At 45.8% G+C, this 25,842-nt stretch overlaps 1 protein-coding gene across 1 annotated transcript in view; it reads right to left on the bottom strand.

Annotated features, from left to right (window-relative positions):
- Positions 1-612: 612 nt before the first annotated feature.
- Positions 613-25,842, bottom strand: part of pdzd8 (PDZ domain containing 8) — a 41,833-nt gene continuing 16,603 nt past the window's right edge. Inside the window, exons 4-5 of the mRNA XM_034551395.1 lie at positions 4,001-4,163; positions 613-3,900 (exon numbers count right to left, since the gene is read on the bottom strand). Coding sequence (XP_034407286.1) covers positions 1,556-3,900; positions 4,001-4,163 — 2,508 coding nt within the window. The 3' untranslated portion in view covers positions 613-1,555. The remainder of the gene's footprint in view (positions 3,901-4,000; positions 4,164-25,842) is intronic.

Here is a 25,842-nt window from a genome sequence, read left to right as displayed (position 1 = left end):
ACATATACATATATATATATATATATATATATATATATTTACACACACACACACACATATCTATATATACGTATCGTTTGAAGCATTTTGAAGCCTTAACCTTTCCCAAATGCCCGTGGACAACCCCGTGAGAAGTTATATAATAAAAGGGCATCACCTCCAGATGGATGTTCAAAAGGTTCAGTGGTCCAGGGCAGATTCTTCCTCAGATATGTAAGAGTGAGATATTCCCTCCTCACAAACAAGTGTTACCATTTGTTCTCCGAGGGTGTAACAGATAAATAAACAGCTGTAGCTGGCCATGAAGGAAACACTGGAACGGACATTAACTCTTGATGTTCAGCGAGGGAACGGGGAAGGCATTGCCCAACAACTGTACACACACACAACACACAGAAAGGGCGGAGCATACATTCATTTGGGCATGAAAACAACTCATGAAGGCAAATAATCTGCACTAAATTACATCATAGCTTCTTGAAGCATGAACATTATCTTCACACACACACACACACACACACACACACACACACACACACTAAACCAATTCAATAAATGTTGTCATGAGAGCTCCTGGGTAACATTCATTCAGAAATTAATCCAAAAAGTCAATTAAGTATCAAATATGTATTTCTCACAATGAAAGTTACCAATGTGCCATAGTTGAGTTTTAGAAGTTGGTGTTCTGAACAAAAATGTGACTTAACTAGACATAATAAAAGAACTGCTTAAGAAATTGATTAATTATAACGCAGGACAATTACCACCTCGGGAAAAGAAAAAATATGGCTAACATGTAAAACATGTTTGGCCTTACCAATACACCAAACTATATATTAAAAAAAGACTCCACTAATGAGTATGCAGCTGCTGAAATCCAAAAGAGGTTAGTGAGCAGGGAGAATCCAAATATATTACTGTATTTTAAAAAAAACGCTTAAAACAAAGAAAGATATGTATAACAAACAGCTTGCTTAATAAAACTTAATGACACGTTCATCTGGAGGTCTGAACCTGCTTTTCCCTGGTAGTATCCTCACGGTTATCGACTCAAATATGTCACCTTCATATAGGCGTGTCGCTCACAGGAAATATCAAACAATTCATTTCCTTCCCCAAAGTTAAGATGACAGACATGTGTACATTATGACAAAGCAGTTAGAGACAAGAAAGTGAATCAATTGCTTAAAAAAGACATTTTGAAGCCGCAGATTAACAAAACTGGAGGATACGCATGCAGCACGACTGAGGGCAGATACTAGTGCAGCTCGCAAGCTTCCCTTAAAAAAACCAAGTGCATGGAAACGCCATCATATTGTGCAAATCAAAACATCAATAACATGAAACCTTAGGGAGGAAAGTCCTTTGCCCAGCCCGTTTCTTCACGTGAAAAAACACCCCCAAAAAAACGTGTGAATCAAAACATCCGACCCCAACATATGCAATATTTCAAATGGACTGCTGAAATTCCCTAATCTCCTTAAACAAACATAATTTCCTTGGGAGGCGCGAGCCCAAAGCACACGTTCCTCTTCGTTCTCCCTTCTAGTCGTGTTTAGTGGAGCGCCTCCACACAGATCTGCTCCTCCGTAATGTCATCCAGCAGTTGCACCTCCGCAGGGCTGCATATGTCACTGTCATAGACCTCTGTCCCCATCAGGGCCTCTTCCTCCAAGCCTTCTCCTTTGCCTTTGAAGCCTTGCTGCTCTGAAGGAGAGGTGCTCTCCACCGACTCCAGGTCCTCGATGCCCGCTCGGTAGTGGATCATCAGCAGGGTGAGGGCCTGGAGTCTCTCCCCAGACTTGGCCAGGGCAGTACTAATTAGGGCCTTGCGCCGGACATCTGTGGCCTCCCTCTCCTCCAGCAGCAGGGCGTTATTGTGCTCCAGCTCCTGGTCAATTTCCTGCTGTAGCTTGTCCAGCATCAACTCCAGCTTCTGAGAGCGCTCGTCTGTGGGCAGCCCCCGGTACAGGTCGCGGCCTATCTCCTTCACAGCAATGAACACACTGTCATCCAACCCACCTTCCTTCCGTACAAGTTTACTACTGCCACCACTGCCGCCATGATGCTTTGAGGGGCTGGCGCCACTCGTGTAGGTCTCGGTATCGCTGCTCTCATTGTCTGAAGTGTTGGGTGTTTGCTTGGGTGAGGGCTCCACCGCTCCAGGCACCACATCAGCCACCTGCTCAACCAGCCGAGTCTTGGGCACCTGGCGGAGGTTAAGCAGGCGGGAGCTGGTGTTGATAATGTGACGCGTGAGGCCAGTGGTGGCCCGGTTGATGGTGGATTTGGCCTCAGGGTCAGCTCCACGACGTTCAGTCGCCGCCACACAGAAGGGATTTTCAGCGAGACACTTGTCCTGGCATTTCTTGTGGCAAACGTAGGCGCAGGCCATACACTGAGAGGCTGCCTTGGTCCAAACTTTCTTCTTGCAGTATTCACACCACGTGGGGTTCTGGAACTGGGTGTCCTGGAAGTTGTGACGAAGCTCCACCAACTGCATGGAGCTGTAGGCTAAGTCATCACGCTGTGCAGTGGGGATATGCTCCCTCTCCCTTAGGTCCTCATCATGGAGACTCCCCTGTCGCTCCCTTTCTGCCAGCCCTCCTGAACACTCAAAGTCTCCCTCAGCTACGTAACAGAAGTTCAGAGTAACATCTCCATAACACAGCTTCTCATTGAAGCCCTTGTGGCTGCTAAGGCTGCGTAGCGCAGTGCGACTGACATTAGCTCTGGGCTCTGGAGGCCCCAACCTAAAGGTGCTCTGGTACTCAGCTGAAGATGTGGCCATGCATTCCAGGGCTATATGCTCCAGCTGGAGGCTGACATGACCCAGGCACAACAAACTGCCTAGCTTAAAGGGATCTTTGCACCACAGAGCTACATTAAGGTACTTATGGTTGCCCTCCACCTCAAACAGGACAGAGGCCTTGGGCCAGCATGCCGTCTGGTTACGAAACATGGTTTCTGGGGATTCCCAGAGGGAACGGTCCTCTAGACTTTCCTGCATTCTGCAGGAGCTCTCTGATGTTTTGTCCTTTGCTTGATCAGCTTTGTTGCTGCTGGTCACAGTGGAATGGACTGGCAGCTCATCACTGGACTCTGCAGGCCTAGTGGACTGCTTTGCCTCAGCCTGTTTGACGCATATCTTCTCAGTGCCGATCTTATCTTCATTGGCTCCAGTGAGAGATTTCTCAGTAGTGCTGATGGTGTTTGTCGTGGTAGGAACAACTGTGACATTAGTCGTTGTAAAAGAATCAATGCCTTCCAAAAGACTGGTTTCTGAGGAGGCTGATGTCAACCTTATCTGAGGTCTCGGTGGTACTGGGGGGCGAGAAGGAGGAGGTGGGGGAGGGACAGTGGGGCGTTGCAGACCCTCCATTGGATCACTATGGGTTTTATGTGGTGAGGGCTTTGGTGATTCTTTGGGCTGGGGCTTTAGTGGTGACTGGAGACCCACCAGGTTCAACTTGCGGCTAAGGATAGGTGATATGGTACCAAGGGGCTTAGAGGCCAGGTTGGCCACAGTCCTTTTGGGGCTTTGGTTTACAGTAAGTAAGGAATCCTCCTTCGTGTCACTGGTATTTGTGGTGCTGCTGTTAGGGCCACCACTCTGGCTAAGTTTGGAGTCTACAATCAACTCTTCAAACTCAGAGTCCATGTCTTTGTGGTCGGATATGTCAGAAAGGGTGGTGATAGGGGCTGGGTCTTCCTCAAAACCCCCTGGCTGTGAAATAAAACCAGTTTCCTCCAGCTGCCCAAACCCCTCCTGAAGAGTCCCGAGACTTCCAAAAGAAGAGGTAGTCTGGTGACGAACAGGTCTCTCATAAAGTATCACCACCCTGTCTCCAGCCTGCTTCAACAGTTTGGGCACTTGAACCGAGGATGTTACTTTGACACCTGTCAAATGTTCAAGAACAAGGAAAAAAAGTTTTCCCATTAGTCGTGTGAAGACCTGAGATTTGTTGAAAAGTGTTCTGCTGAATAACAATGATCAAACCTCCTATGTCGATGAGACGATCCCCCCTCTGCAGGTCTGCCAAGGCCGCAGGAAAGTTGGGCGTCACCGTCTCAATGCTGACATGCACCGCGTCGCCCTCGCTGGCAGGAACGTGCCTGAACGTCATCCCGACGCTGCCACACGGCCCCTTGATGACCTCCGTCTGATGCATGCAACAAAAGAAAAGTTACAATGAAGAATGGCATTGATTCAGAGGTCATAGGCCACATTCATAACTTACCCACTTGATGTAATGATAACACTGTGGTGTGCAGGAACATGAACAATTATTATTATTATTATATTACCAGGAGGTGGTCAACACTCCTTTTGAGTACAAAGCAGCACTCATTTAACCGAATGTTTGTAACTTCCATCTATTCATATTTATGGTTTGTTATAGATATTAAGAACTGGAGGAGATTGGTTGAATGGTACATTTGTATAGTGCTCTTCCGACCACCTAAAGTGCTGTACACAGCATGTACACGGCCCCCCACATTTTCAGAGGTGTAAAAGTAATTGGACAATTGTCTTACAAATGGTTTAATGGCCAGGTTAGGCTGTTCCCTCGTTATTTCATGACAATTTAAGCAGATAAAAAGGACTGGAGATGATTCAAGGTGTTGAACTTGCATTCGGTAGCTGCTCCAGAGGACCAAAGAGGTGTCACTGCGAGTGAAGGAGGCCATTAAAAGGCTGACGACTACACAAACCTATCAGGCAGATATAGCAGAAACATCAGGATTGACCAAATCAACAGTTTGGTACATTCCTAAAAATAAGGAATGTACTGGCAAGCTCACCAACAGAATTATTTCCTTGGTGAAGACCCACGCCTTCAGAACATACTGTAAATACTGAGGTCAAGAATACTCTGCAGGAGGAGGAGGCGTGTCTTTGTCATAGTCTACAATCGATGCCTTCATGAAGCTAAATACAGAAGGTTTACAACAAGGTGCAAACCACTGGGAACAGGAAGGACAGAGTCTGCCAGAAAACATGTATATGAGCCTAACCAGTTTTAGATGAAGGTTCTTTTAGAAGATGAAACCAAGATTAAGTTGGACCAGAATGATGGGAAGAGAAAAGTGTAGAGAAGGAAAGGAACGGCTCCTGACCCGAAGCAAACCCCATCCTCTGGTTAACATGGTGGAGGCGGTGCTATGCCATGGGCTCGTATGGCTGCCAATGGAACTGGGCCACTGGTGTTCATTGATGATGATGTCACAGCTCATAGAAGTAGCAGCATTAGTTGTGAGGTGTGCTATACTCACATTCAGCCAAATGCTGCAAAACGGACGGCACTTCTCAGTACAGATGGATAACGACCCATAACATACGGTGAAGAGCTTCTTAAGGCCAAGTCAGTCACCTGATCTCAGACCAAGTGATGGTGCTTTTCGCTTACTTCAGATAAAGGTGAAGGCAGAAAGACCCACAAACAAGCAGCACCTGAAGGAGGCTGCAGTGAAGGCCTGCAAAGCATCTCAAGAGAGGAAACTCTACGTTTGGTGAAGACTATGGGTGGAAGACTTCAGGGAATCATTGACTGCAAAGGATTTCTCACTATATTCATATAGTATTTGAAGTCTACACTTCAACCACATATTGACTGCTTTATTTAAAATCCATTGCAGTCATGTAAATAGGCAAAAATAGAGAAAAAATGTGTCACAGTCCAAATGCTTATGGCCCTGACTGTACACACAGTCTCACACTGATGGCACTGACATCTGCCTCCAGCATTTTGACTGAAACTGAAAGCAGCAATTCTGTGGCAGAAGAGAGAGCTGCAATTAAATCCCCACTCCGGGCTGCCTTAATAACAGCCAGCGCACACAGTCCCAGTCACATACCCCACAACACACCTGTTGCGAGGCGGAGGTGACCCGTTTCACGTCCGACAGGTCCTCTATCGAATGACGGCACCTTTACAGGAGGGTACGGAAACCCATGACACATACCAGAGACACATATATGGTAGGATGTTTCCTGGTACAGAGACAAAGCTAGAGGAGGAGGAGGCGGATGAAGATGGTACAGGTGTCCTCGTTTAGAAGACAGAAAAGGAGGGCCGACGTGATGTGGGTAGACGGAGATGAATGACTGTAATTTCCCCTGCTGTCATGTGTGGTGGTTCTGGTGGAAGGCAGTGATTGAGTTAGGACAGGCCATGAATGAGCAGATAATCTACACAAGCTGGCACAGGGGATGTGGGAGGGGGTGCAAGTTCACCATCTAGTACCATCTAGTCTCAGTGTCGGACCATGGGAGTAGGGCGACTGTGGGTCAGTGGTTAGCATGCCCGTCTTTCAATCAGGGGGTTTGCGGTTCAATCCCCGCCCTAGTCGATGTGTCCTTGAGCAAGACACTTAACCCTGCATTGTTCCCTGTAGCTGTGTCTACGGTGTATGAATGCAACATGATTGTAAGTCGCTTTGGATAAAAGCGTCAGCTAAATGACATGTAATGTAATGTAAATGTAATGAGGCGGACCTCGGACCCTCTAAAAACCTGCTGCGTTGTTAAGTATCGTGTACACTTTCCAGTGGTAGTACATTTATGCTACTAAAGTACTCCATTCACTACAATTTGGACCTGTACTTTACTTGAGTTTCAATGTGATGTAACTTTAATTCCACTATTACTAGGAGGGAAACATTGTGCCTTGAACTTCACTCCAAGTATTTTAACACAAAGCTCTAGTAAATAATTTCATCATAAACACATCGGTTGAATAAATATCAACCTGGCTAAAACTATGCTTCATCTACACCTTTGTATTACCAATGATGTGCAGGGAGAAAAAATAACATTTGACCAAACAATGCTTTCATGTTAAAATTACCAGATTTAAAACAAATTATGAGAAATCATAACAAATAAACCCTGTGACTATACAATTATGCCTTGGGACTATGAAACCCCGCCTACTGGTGGATGAATGGTGCAAAGAAACACACAAAGAACACAAAGAAAGAGTAATCTATTGTAATCTCCTCAAACAAATACTTGTTCTTGGGTGTTGTTGTTTTGTGCTCATAATACCATATGAAACATGAGATTATGTTTTGATTAAAAATAATGTTTTTTTATTCTTATCCTCAACGTCACACTTGAATCAACATGCGGCGGACAGCACTGGACTACTTAGTACATTTAAAATATGAGAGAATTGGTGAATATGACCAATATGTACAAGACACTTAACAACACATCTGTTTATATGAGTAGTTATTGCTACTCAATGACTCCACAGTATTGATCATTTGAGAAGCTTTGTACGTTCTCGGAGGTTTTCAGAACTCGTGAACCCTTCTCTGTGTGTGTGTGTGTGTGTGTGTGTGTGTGTGTGTGTGTGTGTGTGTGTGTGTGTGTGTGTGTGTGTGTGTGTGTGTGTGTAATCAGATCTGGCCATGTTACAGCTCTTCCACGAAGACGATAACAACATTGTAGAGGCAACAGGTTGCTTTGGGGGTCGTGTGCACCAACGGGAGGCGACTCACATTGAGCAGGGTATTGAAAGTGCAATAGCACATTAATCCACAATATGCAACTATCAATGCAGTCGGTCTCACAGGATGGTCAATCCTGTGAAGCAGACAATCCTACATGCATATATTCATACATGTGTTTTTAAAACAACACACATGGTTTACATACACTCATATCCAACTGGATTAGGTCACCCTTTCTTGATAGGGTGACCTACCCTTAGAACAGTCTGCACACTTTGTGGCATAGATTCAACACGGTGCTGGAAATATTGCTTAGAGATTTTGGTCCACAATGAGATGACAACAAAGGTCTACTGGATTGATGGTCTGTTTTTGTCCGTACACACATTCTGAATAAAATAAGTGTTTTGGCTGTCTGTCAAACGCTATGAGCCAATTTGGACCTGTAATTCTTGACTATTGTAAATGATTTGCTTTATCGAGTTAATCACTAAATACTGGAAATAGTTCTGGTGAAATATAATTGTTGCCATATTGTCAAGTTGGTGCTGTGGATATAAAAATGGTCCATCTTGGACATCTACTTTGAAAAGCACGGAGGGTCATACAGTAGAAATAGATCATTGTATCCGTCTCATGTCCCAAGCCACACCAACCAGAGTGGCTGGTTGTTCTAGTTATTTATCCACCAGTCAACTTCTGATCGGCTATTCAAGATGCAGACTTTAAGGGGAGTGACAGTTGGCCTGTTGAGTAAGAACTGCTGTAAGGAATGCAGGTGATGAATACGCCGACTATAATTGGAGCAGTGCTGTCGTCGTGTGTATACAGCTGCACCACCATGTGGCCATTGTGCCTATAATAGATTTACAAAGGTGAGCTTACGAGTCCATTCTTCTGAAGTGCAAATAGTGTCAATCTCCCTTTTACGCACACTTACACCACCAATATGTGCACAGTCAGACACTCTTGTGTACCTAATTATATGTCAGTGCACACAGACCTCCAGCAGCACCACTGGATCCAAAGAGATGAAGCTAGAGGTTTACCTAAAAAGCACTAGAACACTCCCTCTTAGGTTTATATGCATTCCTATTATTACTTTAAACTATTTGTTTGGGCAAATCGGCTTTCTGTGATTGTGAGAACCAGACAGGAAAGGCCGGAGAGAGGGGATGGCATGCAGCAAAGGGTCCTGGGCCAGACCGGGACCCAAGCAGGAGGGACTCAGCATAGGGTCTACCTGACTTACTGGTGCACCCCATCATTCCCACCGGTATAAATAGCATGTATAATGGTGAAATCATGGCAAGCAACACAGGATAATAGTTTTAAAAGTCCAGAGAGAGCCAATGAACTTTAAAACAGAACATGACATCGCATAAGAAAACAGTTCCTTACCTAAATATTAAAAACATTTTCTATGCCAAAAAGTCTTCTTCCAATGGGAAAAGGAGGACTCATTTTGGGGACTTTATTTACAGGACTGCTACAGAGGGATAGACAATCTAAAATAAAGTGGACCGACTAACAGGTGACAGTACTTTAAACAGTGTAATGCAAGTTTAAAGTGAATTATTAAGGGATGTGCAGGGGAGTGACCGGGTAGGAAATAGTCCCAGAGTCAGTCAGTGGGGGACCCGGGCTCTGTTCATGAGGGTCAGTGGGGGACCCGGGCTCTGACCATGAGGGTCTGTGGGGGACCTGGGCTCTGACCATGAGGGTCAGAAGATCTTCCAGAGCGTCACTGGTCCACCTTTCTGCCTGTAGGCAGGAATCAGATGGACCACCACGTGGTCAGAGGGTCCCAGAGCAGCACGAGGGACGGCGTGATAGGCCCCACGTATTGTGGTGCAACAGTCATCCAGAATGTTCTCCTCTCTGGTTGAGCATGTATTTAGGAAGTTCATGACTGAGGTTTCTCTTGTTGAAGTCACCAAGGACAATAACTAAGAGGTCCGGGTAGGTCCGCTCCACTCACGGTACCTGGTCGGCGAGTGTCCGCTGTGCCTCCTGCACGTTGCCCTGCATGTACACACCGACCAGAATGAATGAAGTGAACGTTGCAGTTGATAAAGGACCTGAACAGGACTCTGAACAGCTGGAAGCTAGCCAGCTGGAACGCGGAGTAGCATATATTTGTAAACCATTACGTTTATTTGGGGTCTTGAACCAGACATCATTTGTCTATGTTACACCTTGTGGGGTGAGAAGTATATTCTCACATGTATTTATCTGAAATTAAGTTTCTTTAAAAAAAAAAAAAAAAGAAAGAACATAATATTTGATCTCAAATCAAAGTGCAAATCAAGTGAGTTAATTTCATAATTCCCCCATCACAACTCTTGCTTACAGTGTTGATTTTGTTTGGTGGAGGAACAGTAAGATAGGACTCTGCTCTCGGGGCTCAGCAGCAGCGACTGCACTAACCTCGTTAACATCGACGAGGACAACGAGCCGCTCTCGGTTCCTTGTCTCCGAGCAGAAAAGACGAACAAAGAGCGGAGCAACCCTGAACTGGTTGCAGATGTAAATGGCGTAATTCACTATCTATTTCAGCAAATCCAGTCTCCCTTTTATCTCCACGGCCACAGAGAACAAATGAAAGGTTAATATGTTCAAATGGCAGCTATCACTGCTTTAAAGTTCCCTTTTCTACCTCGGGGACCGAAACACAGACAAGTCTTCTTTTGATCCCTGAATAAAACACTCATTGCAATAAAACCATGTATCAAAGCCTGATACATCTTCTTCCTATAGCTCCATTACTCCACAAACAGTGAGCCACACTGTTGCACTCAGTGACACGTTCCTTAATTACCATGAACACATGCAGTGTCATTTAATTGGACTCAATCCCACATACAAAGTCCTGCCGCCCCAAATACTCACAAATGTGGATTAATACACATTGAATGCTCGTGAACGGCTGCTAACAAACCAGAGAGTCTACAGCAGAGACTGCGTCCGAGAAGAGGACGTAGGCTAGCTGTTTTGAAGCATCAAGTTCGTCCTTTAGGCCGCCGCCATCTTGGCTTTTTGCAACCAGAAGTGACACAAGAAGGCGGAGCTAAATACAACGGAACACTGAATAAGACGTTTTAGGCGATCAGAATCAGGTTATAGTCAATGTTGATGAACTGAAAACACACTGAAAAAGTTAGAGTTGGAAAAGGAAAACATGGACAATTATTTTAACACAAAGCTCTAGTAAATAATTTAATCATAAACACATCGGAGATCTGTCAATTACAAGGTAGCCCTGGCCTAAAGCATACCCTGCTTCATTTGACTATGAATGGACCATCATTTAATTTAATCCAATGTATTTTGTATAGCCCAAAATCACAAATTTGACCTCAGGGGGCTTCACAATCTGTATTGTATTTTACATTGGTACAGGACAAACTCCCCTAACAACCCTTTAACATGGAGAAAGAAAGGAAGAAACCTCAGGGAGAGCAACAGAGGATCCTTCTGTCAGAATGGACAGAAGTGTGAGAGATGTGGATGAAATGAACAGAGTTACATTCTCACTTATTTACTAGTATTGAAGAAGACTTGAAACTAGAGATTGAGACCAAAAACTCATGTTTACAATGTTTACTGAGGGAATACATCAAGAGAAGTAGAGTCATTTATATAGACTTCTATACAACCAGAGGAGTCACCCCCTGGTGGTCAGGAGAGAGAATGCAGCTTTAACACATGAAGCATAGACTTCTATACAACCAGAGGAGTCGCCCCCTGGTGGTCAGGAGAGAGAATGCAGCTTTAACACATGAAGCATAGACTTCTATACAACCAGAGGAGTCGCCCCCTGGTGGTCAGGAGAGAGAAGGCAGCTTTAACACATGAAGCATAGACTTCTATACAACCAGAGGAGTCGCCCCCTGGTGGTCAGGAGAGAGAATGCAGCTTTAACACATGAAGCATAGACTTCTATACAACCAGAGGAGTCGCCCCCTGGTGGTCAGGAGAGAGAATGCAGCTTTAACACATGAAGCATAGACTTCTATACAACCAGAGGAGTCGCCCCCTGGTGGTCAGGAGAGAGAATGCAGCTTTAACACATGAAGCATAGACTTCTATACAACCAGAGGAGTCGCCCCCTGGTGGTCAGGAGAGAGAAGGCAGCTTTAACACATGAAGCATAGACTTCTATACAACCAGAGGAGTCGCCCCCTGGTGGTCAGGAGAGAGAATGCAGCTTTAACACATGAAGCATAGACTTCCATACAACCAGAGGAGTCGCCCCCTGGTGGTCAGGAGAGAGAATGCAGCTTTAACACATGAAGTATAGACTTCTATACAACCAGAGGAGTCGCCCCCTGGTGGTCAGGAGAGAGAAGGCAGCTTTAACACATGAAGCATAGACTTCTATACAACCAGAGGAGTCGCCCCCTGGTGGTCAGGAGAGAGAATGCAGCTTTAACACATGAAGCATAGACTTCTATACAACCAGAGGAGTCGCCCCCTGGTGGTCAGGAGAGAGAATGTAGGCTTAAGGCACTTCCGCATTGACTTCACTGTTCAGACCTGGAGACCCTGGTCTAAAGCAATACGTTGAGGCTTACTTAGCTCAGAGGTGCTGATGAAAAGTCACAGGATCACTCCAGTTATTACAAATAATTATGAGGGAAACAACCTGCATGACAATCCATCCAGTAGCTGTGGAGACATTTAACTCTAAACAGTAACCCTCATGGTAGAGCTAGAGAAGGTCAGGGCATCAACAAAGTCAGTAGGATTTACTCTTTGGAGACAATAAATGTCTCTGAACATCATTTCAATTTTCTAGAGAACATAAATGCTTTTGTACATAATTCCATAGCAATCACTAGATGACTAGATGTTACCTGTTAACCAGAGAAAAACTAGAAGTACATGTACAATCATGTTGTAGTTTACATCCATGTTTGTTTAAAATGCCATTACTTCATTTTATCCTGCTAAACATTTGTGTGAACTTGTCATAATAATTGTCAACAAACGTGTTTTAAAAAACGTGTTGTGACCTTTGACCACCAAAATCTAAATGGGTTCATCCTTGTATCCCAGGTTCCACGGGATCTCGAGAATGGACCCTCAAACACAACGCCTCCGTCCAGAGTCTTGAATCCTTGACCCACTGTCAATGCATTACTTCATCTGATGAGCTATAACACTAAAGTTTTGTTCAGATAAAATTGATATCAGAACACCCCACTCTGCTCCTCTCCAGCATCCCCATGACGTGTCCACCAGGGTGGACCACCTGCTGCTTTCATTTTGAAGCTCACCCCGGTCGCTTGTGTTCTCTCAAAAAATAAATAAAAATGGGGACAATTATGCATTCTCCATCATTACAGCTGTGGACTGCCAATGATCCCGACTACGCCCTGGAACAGTTTACATTGATGTGCTCTTCCTGAGGACATGCTCATCTTACTGGTTCAGGTAAGTTGTAAGTAGCTCACGCCTGCTTTAGCATTCAGTTGAAAAGATTTTTAGAATGTTGTCTAAAATTATGAAAAATGTACAAAATAAATAACCCGACGTGCTTTTCACAGCCCGTGGGAGTGAATGCCTGAAAGGAGCTTCTGTGAACCACATTCTCCCTCTCGTTACAAATGACGAGTGAACGTGATCTAGCTTGCAGCTGTAATTCACGTCACACCGAGTCTTAGTTGTAGTAAACCACCGTCGTCTGTACCAACAGTTATACTTGTACAGATGAAATAAGTCATCAGAGGGTTATGTGTCGACTGATCTCCAGTTAAACCGCTGCTTGACGGATAGCTCGGACGGAGCAGCGTCTCCTGTTGCTTGGCTGAACATCCCTCTGCTCTCCAGCAGGTCTGGGAGGGGGGAGGTGGGGGAGGGGGGGGGGGGCAAATCCTTTTCCCTGTCACTGCACCGCTTGGTAATTTAAAATAATACCACATGTCAGATCAATTTGTGTATGGTTATAGGGCACGAGTCGCTGCAAGGCAAGTGCGCCGCAATTCCCTGCCACATCCAATTAGCAGCCCCGGTGGTGACGGGGGTGGAGTGGGCTGAGGGGTGGGGTGCATGGCCAGTCGCTCAGGTGTCTACGTGGGTACAGCGGTCTGGTTGAGTTACAGTAAAAGCGCATCGGAACATTTGAAATAAAACTAGCCGGCACACAGCAGGACTGTCGAGATAGCATCTGGATGTTCCCGTGCAGTCGTACTCCATTAAAGCCGCGCTCGAGCCAGTATCATCTCGTTAAAGGAGAGCAGCCCTTCGTTGGACCAGGGCTCAGCGACGCCACCGAGCACGAGCATCGGCTGCATCTCACTTCTAAAGAAGGTTGTATACGTGTATCTAAAGAACGAGTGAGATAACAAATGGCTCAATCTGAATTGTCAAGTTGCCTTTTTATCATAGGAAGCCGGTTTCAAAAGCATTAAAAAGGACAAAGGAGTTGTCATGGAGACGCCGGCTAACAAAAAAGGTGCTTTGCCTAATTTGCACTTGTATAGACAGCAGCAGTGGCGCGGTCGCCCACACCGACCTTTTTTGTAGCCGTCTTTAGCATAAAAAAAAAAAATACTAATGATCGTCATGAGTGTTACATCATCCGGGAGTAATAAATGACAACTAAATTGTAAACTACGACCATAGGTTGAGAACACCATTTCCCCTGTTATCAAGTTGGCATTTCAGTGCTTCCTGTCCTTTGAACATCACAGCTCGTCACCATCTCCCTCCTCCCCGACGCTCATGGGTCCTTTTGCTCCGTGAAACCTGCGGGTTGTTACGCTTGACCACGTAACATTTGCTTATCACTCGTTTAGCATTTGCACAGTTTGTCGCCTAATCTCAGACGATTGCTGCGTTTCACGCTACAAGCAACGAAAACAACGGCGACATGCGGCACACCGAGCTGCTGGGAGGCTTTTAAATGGACCGGATCAGTGTGAAACCAAAACCAGCTCAACGCTGATTTGTAGCACACGACAGGCTACAGGTCTTCGTCATTAGCATGTGGATTCAGTGGGCCCTTTAAAACTGGGAGGAGCTATTCAAAGAGGCCGACTTACACAAACCCTCAGAAGAGCAAAATGAAGGATTATATTTCATTTGGCTCTGCTGCTGCTCAAAAGATCCGATATAACATAATTTCTGTTAAAGAGAAGAACAAACAGAAGAATAGTCCGTGGTTAGCATCACTCTAAATAAGACTGACATAGCAGAAGGAAAACAGACGAGCGTACGTCATGTCAGATCCTTCTAGATGGAGAGAACGGGAGCTCAGAGTGACTCCTCAAAGATTAGAAGATGCATTTATCGAGTGGCTTGATGTCTTCCAAGGCACATCAGAAAAAGATCAAACCTCAGACAACGTGTGCGCGACACCGACATGTTTGGCAATGCTTCATTTTTCAAACCGATTCAGTGCATACAAGGTTTCCCAGAAGGATCGAGGTACTTTAGGACCAAGCATAGGGAAAATAAACTCAGGGTTCAACGGGTCCTCTTCCAGTTTAAATGATAGCAATCCGTCTGCAACCAAACCGAAGCCCCTTTCACGCAGAACACTGCTGGAAAGGCAGCACAATGTGGGAGTACATCGATAACGTGTGTTATTATTATTATTATTTACACCGTGTCAATTACTGCATCTAGATACATGCAAAAAAGTCTGAAAGAACGTCAATGATACCCGCTAATGGCCAATCGGTGTGGGCCTTACATGGAGTTCAGTTCACCCTGCAGTGAGTAACATTCACGCCTCCTCTAATGAGAGGCCATGCCTACAGGACCAGAGGAACACATTCCAGATGAAAAGGTGTAATATGGCTGCGGCTCTGGCCGTCATGCACATGGCGGCCGGCCTATCGAGTTTCCTCGGAGGGGAATTGATCCGTGGGAGAAGCGATTAGAAACAAACAGCTTGTGGCACCGAGCTCTCATGTCTTTAATCTGCTTGCTGCTGCGCGGCCCGCCGTTGTCAAACAGAATTAGAACGGGACATTTAATTGGCCCCGGCAAGGCGGAAACGAATGGTGGATGTGTCACCGGTCAATGTGTGCGGAACGAAAACGGCAAAAAGGTGATTGGCTCCTTCGAGTACCGTTTGATTATGTGCTGGCCGTGCATGTTGACACGACAAACAATGTCGCCCTAGCCTCGGTTGGAGAGACGGATCATAATCTCATCGTCGAGTTTCCAGATTGAAAGACATTTACAGAGCATATATTCATTTATTTTGTTTGGTTTTTAATCCTAGTTTTTGTAAATGAAGGTGACGGTCTGTCACATCAGCATAGGTTTTCAAAAGTCTCAATGTATGACACACACACACACACATTTAAATAAAAGATTGTTCTAACTTTAGAGTTCATATCATGTGGGCAAAGGTTTTATAGAGCAACACTGAAGCATTGGGTAGTTTGACTTAATTTGTTAAATAAAATAGGGTTTTTATGCATTTGAAAAATTTATTTAAAAAACAATATAAATATAATGTCCCCAAAGTCAGGTGATCACAAGCCAGCCCTCGTTCTTCATGCATTCACTTTTGTTCACATAAAAACTAGTCAAATTGAAATGAGCTTTTTAATTGCTGGCTTAGTCATGGATGGATGGATGGATGGATGGATGGATGGATGGATAGATGGATAGATGGATAGATGGATAGATGGATAGATGGATAGATAGATGGATTTACTATTTGATCCATCAATTGAGTTAAATGGTGATTTAATGTCGATTCAAAATTGAATTTACCGTGATGATATTGCTCACTCCTACTGTAAGTCCTGAATGGAAAGTGAACCTGTGGCCTCTCTGGTGCTTGAAGCGCCACATGACTCATTGTAGTGTGTGAGTGTGTGTGTGTGTGTGTGTGTGTGTGTGTGTGTGTGCTCATCAACCAACTGTCTTTCATCGGGTGTTCGGGCAGATTAAAGACACAAAGACACCTTAAGTGGAACATCAAACAACCACTGTGATGAGGAGGGGTGCGTGTGTGTGTGTGTGTGTGTGTGTGTGTGTGTGTGTGTGTGTGTGTGTGTGTGTGTGTGTGTGTGTTGGCTGATCCTGAGGTCTTGGATGACAGCTGTGGACTTGAACGGTTTCAAGATGAACTGAACAAAACCTCAGTTGTAATAGTTACAATATTTTTGAATTGTTTCATTGTATTAACCTCTTAATGCTCAGAGAGCCAAACAGACCTTTAAACACACACTGCTGTCCTTCAAGTCAGTGGACTGTACTCTTTTTTTAGTCTTCTGACCACTCAAAGCACTTTAACACCACATGTCATCATTCATACGCTGATGGCACCATCTGACATTCACAACCATTCACACACTGATGGGACCAGCCCATCAGGACCATCTAACATTCACAACCATTCACACGCTGATGGGACCAGCCCATCAGGACCATCTAACATTCACACGCTGATGGGACCAGCCCATCAGGACCATCTAACATTCACAACCATTCACACACTGATGGGACCAGCCCATCAGGACCATCTACAATTCACACGCTGATGGGACCAGCCCATCAGGACCATCTAACATTCACAACCATTCACACACTGATGGGACCAGCCCATCAGGACCATCTAACATTCACAACCATTCACACGCTGATGGGACCAGCCCATCAGGACCATCTAACATTCACACACTGATGGGACCAGCCCATCAGGACCATCTAACATTCACAACCATTCACACACTGATGGGACCAGCCCATCAGGACCATCTACCATTCACACGCTGATGGGACCAGCCCATCAGGACCATCTAACATTCACACACTGATGGGACCAGCCCATCAGGACCATCTAACATTCACAACCATTCACACGCTGATGGGACCAGCCCATCAGGACCATCTAACATTCACAACCATTCACACACTGATGGGACCAGCCCATCAGGACCATCTAACATTCACAACCATTCACACACTGATGGGACCAGCCCATCAGGACCATCTAACATTCACAACCATTCACACGCTGATGGGACCAGCCCATCAGGACCATCTAACATTCACAACCATTCACACACTGATGGGACCAGCCCATCAGGACCATCTAACATTCACAACCATTCACACACTGATGGGACCAGCCCATCAGGACCATCTAACATTCACAACCATTCACACACTGATGGGACCAGCCCATCAGGACCATCTAACATTCACAACCATTCACACGCTGATGGGACCAGCCCATCAGGACCATCTACAATTCACACGCTGATGGGACCAGCCCATCAGGACCATCTAACATTCACAACCATTCACACACTGATGGGACCAGCCCATCAGGACCATCTAACATTCACAACCATTCACACGCTGATGGGACCAGCCCATCAGGACCATCTAACATTCACACACTGATGGGACCAGCCCATCAGGACCATCTAACATTCACAACCATTCACACACTGATGGGACCAGCCCATCAGGACCATCTAACATTCACAACCATTCACACACTGATGGGACCAGCCCATCAGGACCATCTAACATTCACAACCATTCACACGCTGATGGGACCAGCCCATCAGGACCATCTAACATTCACAACCATTCACACACTGATGGGACCAGCCCATCAGGACCATCTAACATTCACACACTGATGGGACCAGCCCATCAGGACCATCTAACATTCACAACCATTCACACACTGATGGGACCAGCCCATCAGGACCATCTACCATTCACACGCTGATGGGACCAGCCCATCAGGACCATCTAACATTCACACACTGATGGGACCAGCCCATCAGGACCATCTAACATTCACAACCATTCACACGCTGATGGGACCAGCCCATCAGGACCATCTAACATTCACAACCATTCACACACTGATGGGACCAGCCCATCAGGACCATCTAACATTCACAACCATTCACACACTGATGGGACCAGCCCATCAGGACCATCTAACATTCACAACCATTCACACGCTGATGGGACCAGCCCATCAGGACCATCTAACATTCACAACCATTCACACACTGATGGGACCAGCCCATCAGGACCATCTAACATTCACAACCATTCACACACTGATGGGACCAGCCCATCAGGACCATCTAACATTCACAACCATTCACACACTGATGGGACCAGCCCATCAGGACCATCTAACATTCACAACCATTCACACGCTGATGGGACCAGCCCATCAGGACCATCTAACATTCACACACTGATGGGACCAGCCCATCAGGACCATCTAACATTCACAACCATTCACACACTGATGGGACCAGCCCATCAGGACCATCTAACATTCACAACCATTCACACACTGATGGGACCAGCCCATCAGGACCATCTAACATTCACAACCATTCACACACTGATGGGACCAGCCCATCAGGACCATCTACCATTCACACGCTGATGGGACCAGCCCATCAGGACCATCTAACATTCACACACTGATAGGACCAGCCCATCAGGACCATCTAACATTCACAACCATTCACACACTGATGGGACCAGCCCATCAGGACCATCTAACATTCACACACTGATGGGACCAGCCCATCAGGACCATCTAACATTCACAACCATTCACACACTGATGGGACCAGCCCATCAGGACCATCTACCATTCACACGCTGATGGGACCAGCCCATCAGGACCATCTAACATTCACAACCATTCACACACTGATGGGACCAGCCCATCAGGACCATCGAACATTCACAACCATTCACACGCTGATGGGACCAGCCCATCAGGACCATCTAACATTCACAACCATTCACACACTGATGGGACCAGCCCATCAGGACCATCTAACATTCACAACCATTCACACACTGATGGGACCAGCCCATCAGGACCATCTAACATTCACACACTGATGGGACCAGCCCATCAGGACCATCTAACATTCACACACTGATGGGACCAGCCCATCAGGACCATCTAACATTCACACACTGATGGGACCAGCCCATCGGGACCATCTAACATTCACAACCATTCACACGCTGATGGGACCAGCCCATCAGGACCATCTACCATTCACACGCTGATGGGACCAGCCCATCAGGACCATCTAACATTCACAACCATTCACACACTGATGGGACCAGCCCATCAGGACCATCTAACATTCACAACCATTCACACACTGATGGGACCAGCCCATCAGGACCATCTAACATTCACACACTGATGGGACCAGCCCATCAGGACCATCTAACATTCACAACCATTCACACACTGATGGGACCAGCCCATCAGGACCATCTACCATTCACACGCTGATGGGACCAGCCCATCAGGACCATCTAACATTCACAACCATTCACACACTGATGGGACCAGCCCATCAGGACCATCTAACATTCACAACCATTCACACGCTGATGGGACCAGCCCATCAGGACCATCTAACATTCACAACCATTCACACACTGATGGGACCAGCCCATCAGGACCATCTAACATTCACAACCATTCACACACTGATGGGACCAGCCCATCAGGACCATCTAACATTCACACACTGATGGGACGAGCCCATCAGGACCATCTAACATTCACACACTGATGGGACCAGCCCATCAGGACCATCTAACATTCACACACTGATGGGACCAGCCCATCGGGACCATCTAACATTCACAACCATTCACACGCTGATGGGACCAGCCAATCAGGACCATCTAACATTCACACACTGATGGGACCAGCCCATCAGGACCATCTAATATTCACAACCATTCACACGCTGATGGGACCAGCCCATCAGGACCATCTAACATTCACACACTGATGGGACCAGCCCATCAGGACCATCTAACATTCACACACTGATGGGACCAGCCCATCAGGACCATCTAACATTCACAACCATTCACACACTGATGGGACCAGCCCATCAGGACCATCTAACATTCACAACCATTCACACACTGATGGGACCAGCCCATCAGGACCATCTAACATTCACAACCATTCACACACTGATGGGACCAGCCCATCAGGACCATCTACCATTCACACGCTGATGGGACCAGCCCATCAGGACCATCTAACATTCACACACTGATAGGACCAGCCCATCAGGACCATCTAACATTCACAACCATTCACACACTGATGGGACCAGCCCATCAGGACCATCTAACATTCACACACTGATGGGACCAGCCCATCAGGACCATCTAACATTCACAACCATTCACACACTGATGGGACCAGCCCATCAGGACCATCTACCATTCACACGCTGATGGGACCAGCCCATCAGGACCATCTAACATTCACAACCATTCACACACTGATGGGACCAGCCCATCAGGACCATCTAACATTCACAACCATTCACACGCTGATGGGACCAGCCCATCAGGACCATCTAACATTCACAACCATTCACACACTGATGGGACCAGCCCATCAGGACCATCTAACATTCACAACCATTCACACACTGATGGGACCAGCCCATCAGGACCATCTAACATTCACACACTGATGGGACCAGCCCATCAGGACCATCTAACATTCACACACTGATGGGACCAGCCCATCAGGACCATCTAACATTCACACACTGATGGGACCAGCCCATCGGGACCATCTAACATTCACAACCATTCACACGCTGATGGGACCAGCCCATCAGGACCATCTACCATTCACACGCTGATGGGACCAGCCCATCAGGACCATCTAACATTCACAACCATTCACACACTGATGGGACCAGCCCATCAGGACCATCTAACATTCACAACCATTCACACACTGATGGGACCAGCCCATCAGGACCATCTAACATTCACACACTGATGGGACCAGCCCATCAGGACCATCTAACATTCACAACCATTCACACACTGATGGGACCAGCCCATCAGGACCATCTACCATTCACACGCTGATGGGACCAGCCCATCAGGACCATCTAACATTCACAACCATTCACACACTGATGGGACCAGCCCATCAGGACCATCTAACATTCACAACCATTCACACGCTGATGGGACCAGCCCATCAGGACCATCTAACATTCACAACCATTCACACACTGATGGGACCAGCCCATCAGGACCATCTAACATTCACAACCATTCACACACTGATGGGACCAGCCCATCAGGACCATCTAACATTCACACACTGATGGGACCAGCCCATCAGGACCATCTAACATTCACACACTGATGGGACCAGCCCATCGGGACCATCTAACATTCACAACCATTCACACGCTGATGGGACCAGCCCATCAGGACCATCTAACATTCACACACTGATGGGACCAGCCCATCAGGACCATCTAATATTCACAACCATTCACACGCTGATGGGACCAGCCCATCAGGACCATCTAACATTCACACACTGATGGGACCAGCCCATCAGGACCATCTAACATTCACACACTGATGGGACCAGCCCATCAGGACCATCTAACATTCACAACCATTCACACACTGATGGGACCAGCCCATCGGGACCATCTAACATTCACACACTGATGGGACCAGCCCATCGGGACCATCTAACATTCACACACTGATGGGACCAGCCCATCGGGACCATCTAACATTCACACACTGATGGGACCAGCCCATCAGGACCATCTAACATTCACACACTGATGGGACCAGCCCATCGGGACCATCTAACATTCACACACTGATGGGACCAGCCCATCAGGACCATCTAACATTCACACGCTGCACTCGGGCTAGTGGACTAACGGAGGCGGGGATCAAACCCCCAACCCTCTGATTGAAGGACGGTGGCTTTTTACCACAATCGCCCCAAACGCTGAGCGGACAGTTTGACCGATTACTACTCAGCGTGCAGCACGCGTCTCCAAGCGCCAATCATCTTTTACTTGTGATGACCTAGTGAGCAACATTGTGAAGCACCGAGTGTGCGTGTGTTGCTGCGGCTTCATCTCATGTGCAGTATTACTGTAGCGTTCTGTATTTAAAACTTATATACACAACTTTGGGTTTATTGACAACAGAAAGAGTAAACTGATGCAGTCAAGCACAGTCACAATCATCCATTTCCATGAGTGTGCCTGTATAATGTACTGTAGAACTCATTATCGATACAATTATCAAATGAAAGTTATGAAAAGTCATCCTTACTCTACATTTTTTCCAATTCTTACATTAATTGCTTCGGTCTTGAAACTGTAATTTGTGAACATAGTCGTTTAGATAGTATACGAGCATTAGAGGATGCCGGAGCAGGTATCGGCCAGAGAAGGTCACCGCGATGATTATTACCATTCATCGGCTAATTTACGCTACACAGCAACACTAACAACAACACGTGTCACTCGCTACATGCACATGAGCCACTCGGGTGTAAAGTTACCAGAGCTAGTAAAATGTCAGCAATGTAACAATATTTTACACTTAAAAACGTGTTAAACTATAATAATAAAAGGAAGTTCCATGGCATTAATACTCTGTATGGACAGTTTATGTTTAACAAACGGTTTAGATCAAAAATGCAGGTTCAGCTAAAACAGCCTGCCAGTGACAGGCGTGTTTCGTGGGCGGATCCTAAAAAACACTACCACCTTCGTCCACAGGGACCGCCAGAATCAACACACAATGAAAGCTCCTTGAAGTGGCTTTAAATCAAACGAGTTTCACAGAAAACTGAATTTGCTCTTTAGAAGTGTCCACTGTGCACTTGCAGGTGACTTCTTATGATATCATAACAATATACTGTATATAATGTATGTGTGTGTACATCCGCATTCTGACCAATCGCCATAAGTATTATCACGAGGACCAGCGAGTCCTGATAGTTGTTCTTTTAGGGGGTGCATGAATTATAAAAAATAAAATAAAATGCAGCCGCGAGGGAGCCGCGATCCTTTTTAATGAAACACACGGATGTCAATCGCATTCTGTGTTAACGAGTCTTCATTTTGAAGTTCTGTTGTGAAACGTTGTTGTTAAATACTCCAATAAATGACCTTATTCTTTCAATTTTTTTGTTATTAAATCTACAATATGTACTTCAAACTGAAGGCGAATGTCTGGCTTTTACTGGTTTAACCCTGGAAAGTGCTCTCTGACAGAGGCCCTAAACAGATCAAGACGTTTCCTGACTTCCTAATCACGCTTCATGTTGCTGTGGATGAAACCCTGAGCCCGGGTCGGTTTTGAGCTCGGGGCCATGAGGCCGACCACACACACACACACACACACACACACACACACACACAAAGCATCCAGCGGAACATTCGGTCTCGTACAGCTGGAAATAGACACAAAGCCAACCACCGAGTGCAAACAATTGTTGTTACACAACATGATGTTGAGCCGCAGTGTTCTTGTGAATGTCCCTTCGGTCAAGCTGTCAGCAAGAATCAGCTTCCAGGGCCGACAATGGAATCGACGGGGCAGATGTGCAAACACGCCTGACAGAGGCCCCCTCCCCCCCTCTACACACCATAAATGAGTAATACAAAAATAAAAAATACACACCCACCCAACCAATCTCACACTCTGTAATGGAACAGGCTTCATTTACCCAGTTCACAGGTGGTCTGTGCGGATGTAAGCACACACAGTACAATGAAGTGGCTGAAGTCAACATTGACCAATGGGAGGCAGCGAAGATGAAAGGGACGTCTTTCTTTGCTTTGTATCACAAATGTATCACAAATGTATCACGTGAAGGACAATCCATCCAGAGAGGCAATGTATGTACCGTATTTTCCCCACTATAAGGCGCACTTAAAAGCCTTTAATTTTCTCAAAAAACGACAGTGCGCCTTATAATCCGGAGCGCCTTATATATGGATTCATTCTGGCTGTGCTTACTGACCTCGAAGCGATTTTGTGTGGTACACGGCGCTCTGTCAAAATGTTTTAGTACGACTTTGGTAAACTACAAAGCCGCACCGCTTGCAGCATTATGGTGCGTTCACACCAAACGGCTTTATAACTCGCGTCAGTTTATTCGCCAGTCAAGTTGTGTTCATTTGTGTGTCTTTATATATTATTCAACTCTGGCGAAAATTCGCAACGCGCAAAACGCGTCTATAGCAACGTCCGGCGTCTGTGCGTTGACTTTACATGGGATCCAGAAGCGTTTGGTGTGAACGCCCCTTTACGGCTACCGTCAGGAGCGTCGTGGAGTAATACATACTGTGCTTCGCCATAATATTACAGTGTGTGTGTATAAGGACCCCAAAATGGCAGCTGTCAAGAGACACGCTTACAACGCGGACTTCAAACTCAAGGCTGTCAGTCACGCAGTAGAACGTGGGAATAGAGCCGCTGAGAGAGAATTCAACATTAATGAATCAATGGTACGGAAGTGGAGGAAGCAAGAAGATGACCTGTAAAGTAAAGAAGACCACACAGAGTTACGCTAACGTTGATATCAGACTGTTTTTACGTGTTACAACTGAACAAGGTTGAGAGTTATTGTGAACACGTTTAATAAAGTTTGACTGACTGACTGTTTTGTTTTGCTTAATGTGCCTTATAGTCGGGTGCGCTTTATATATGAAAAAAGATTGAAAATAGACCATTCATTGACAGTGGGCCTTATAATCCAGTGCGCCCTATAGTGCGGAAAATACGGTATGTATGTGTGTGTGTGTGTGTGTATATATATATATATATATATATATATATATATATATATATATATATATATATATATATATATATATATATATATATATACACACATATACACACACGCTAAATGTGTGTGTGTGTGTATGTATATACACACACACACACACACACACACACACACACACACACACACACACATATAAACCCAGTTTATATTATTTAAACATCCTGTATGTGATTGCAGGTACTAGGGGACATTTGGATACCTAAATTCAGTATATTGGTTGTACTCACACAACTGAACAAACACCCTGTGAACCTGACTAGCACATTAAAATCTTGTATTGTGACTTTCTATTTAGTGTGGAAGCAGAAAGTAAACAGACCCCCAGCCACACTCTGGTGCTGGACACCGGCCCCCCGGGCCGGGTGCTTGTGTTCACGTTGTACACACTCCACTGCTACCCCAAACACGGAGAGGACGCCGTTGTGAAGCTTTCAGGTGAAGCTACCGCCATCGGCCGGGTTACAAACAATGACACCACGTGCAGAGAGCAAATTAGGGATGTTGGTGACAAGCGGTGCCTGTGAAGAGCTCAAAGTATAGAATAAAGGCTAAACCCACCCAGCCCCTTCACCCTGCTGCTGTCGTACTAACAGACTAAAGAGCAGGCAGTGAGACGCCTTCATTCATCGGCCACACGCCATATATAATATATAACGTTCATGTTTTTTTTTATGTGTTTTTCTGTCGTAATATGGGACTAAAATCTGCATTTT

This window comes from Cyclopterus lumpus, chromosome 15, assembly GCF_009769545.1.
Source record: "Cyclopterus lumpus isolate fCycLum1 chromosome 15, fCycLum1.pri, whole genome shotgun sequence".
Classification (NCBI taxonomy): Eukaryota; Metazoa; Chordata; class Actinopteri; order Perciformes; family Cyclopteridae; genus Cyclopterus; species Cyclopterus lumpus.
Note: the sequence above shows the minus strand (reverse complement) of the source record. Positions and strands in the feature narration are given on the sequence as shown.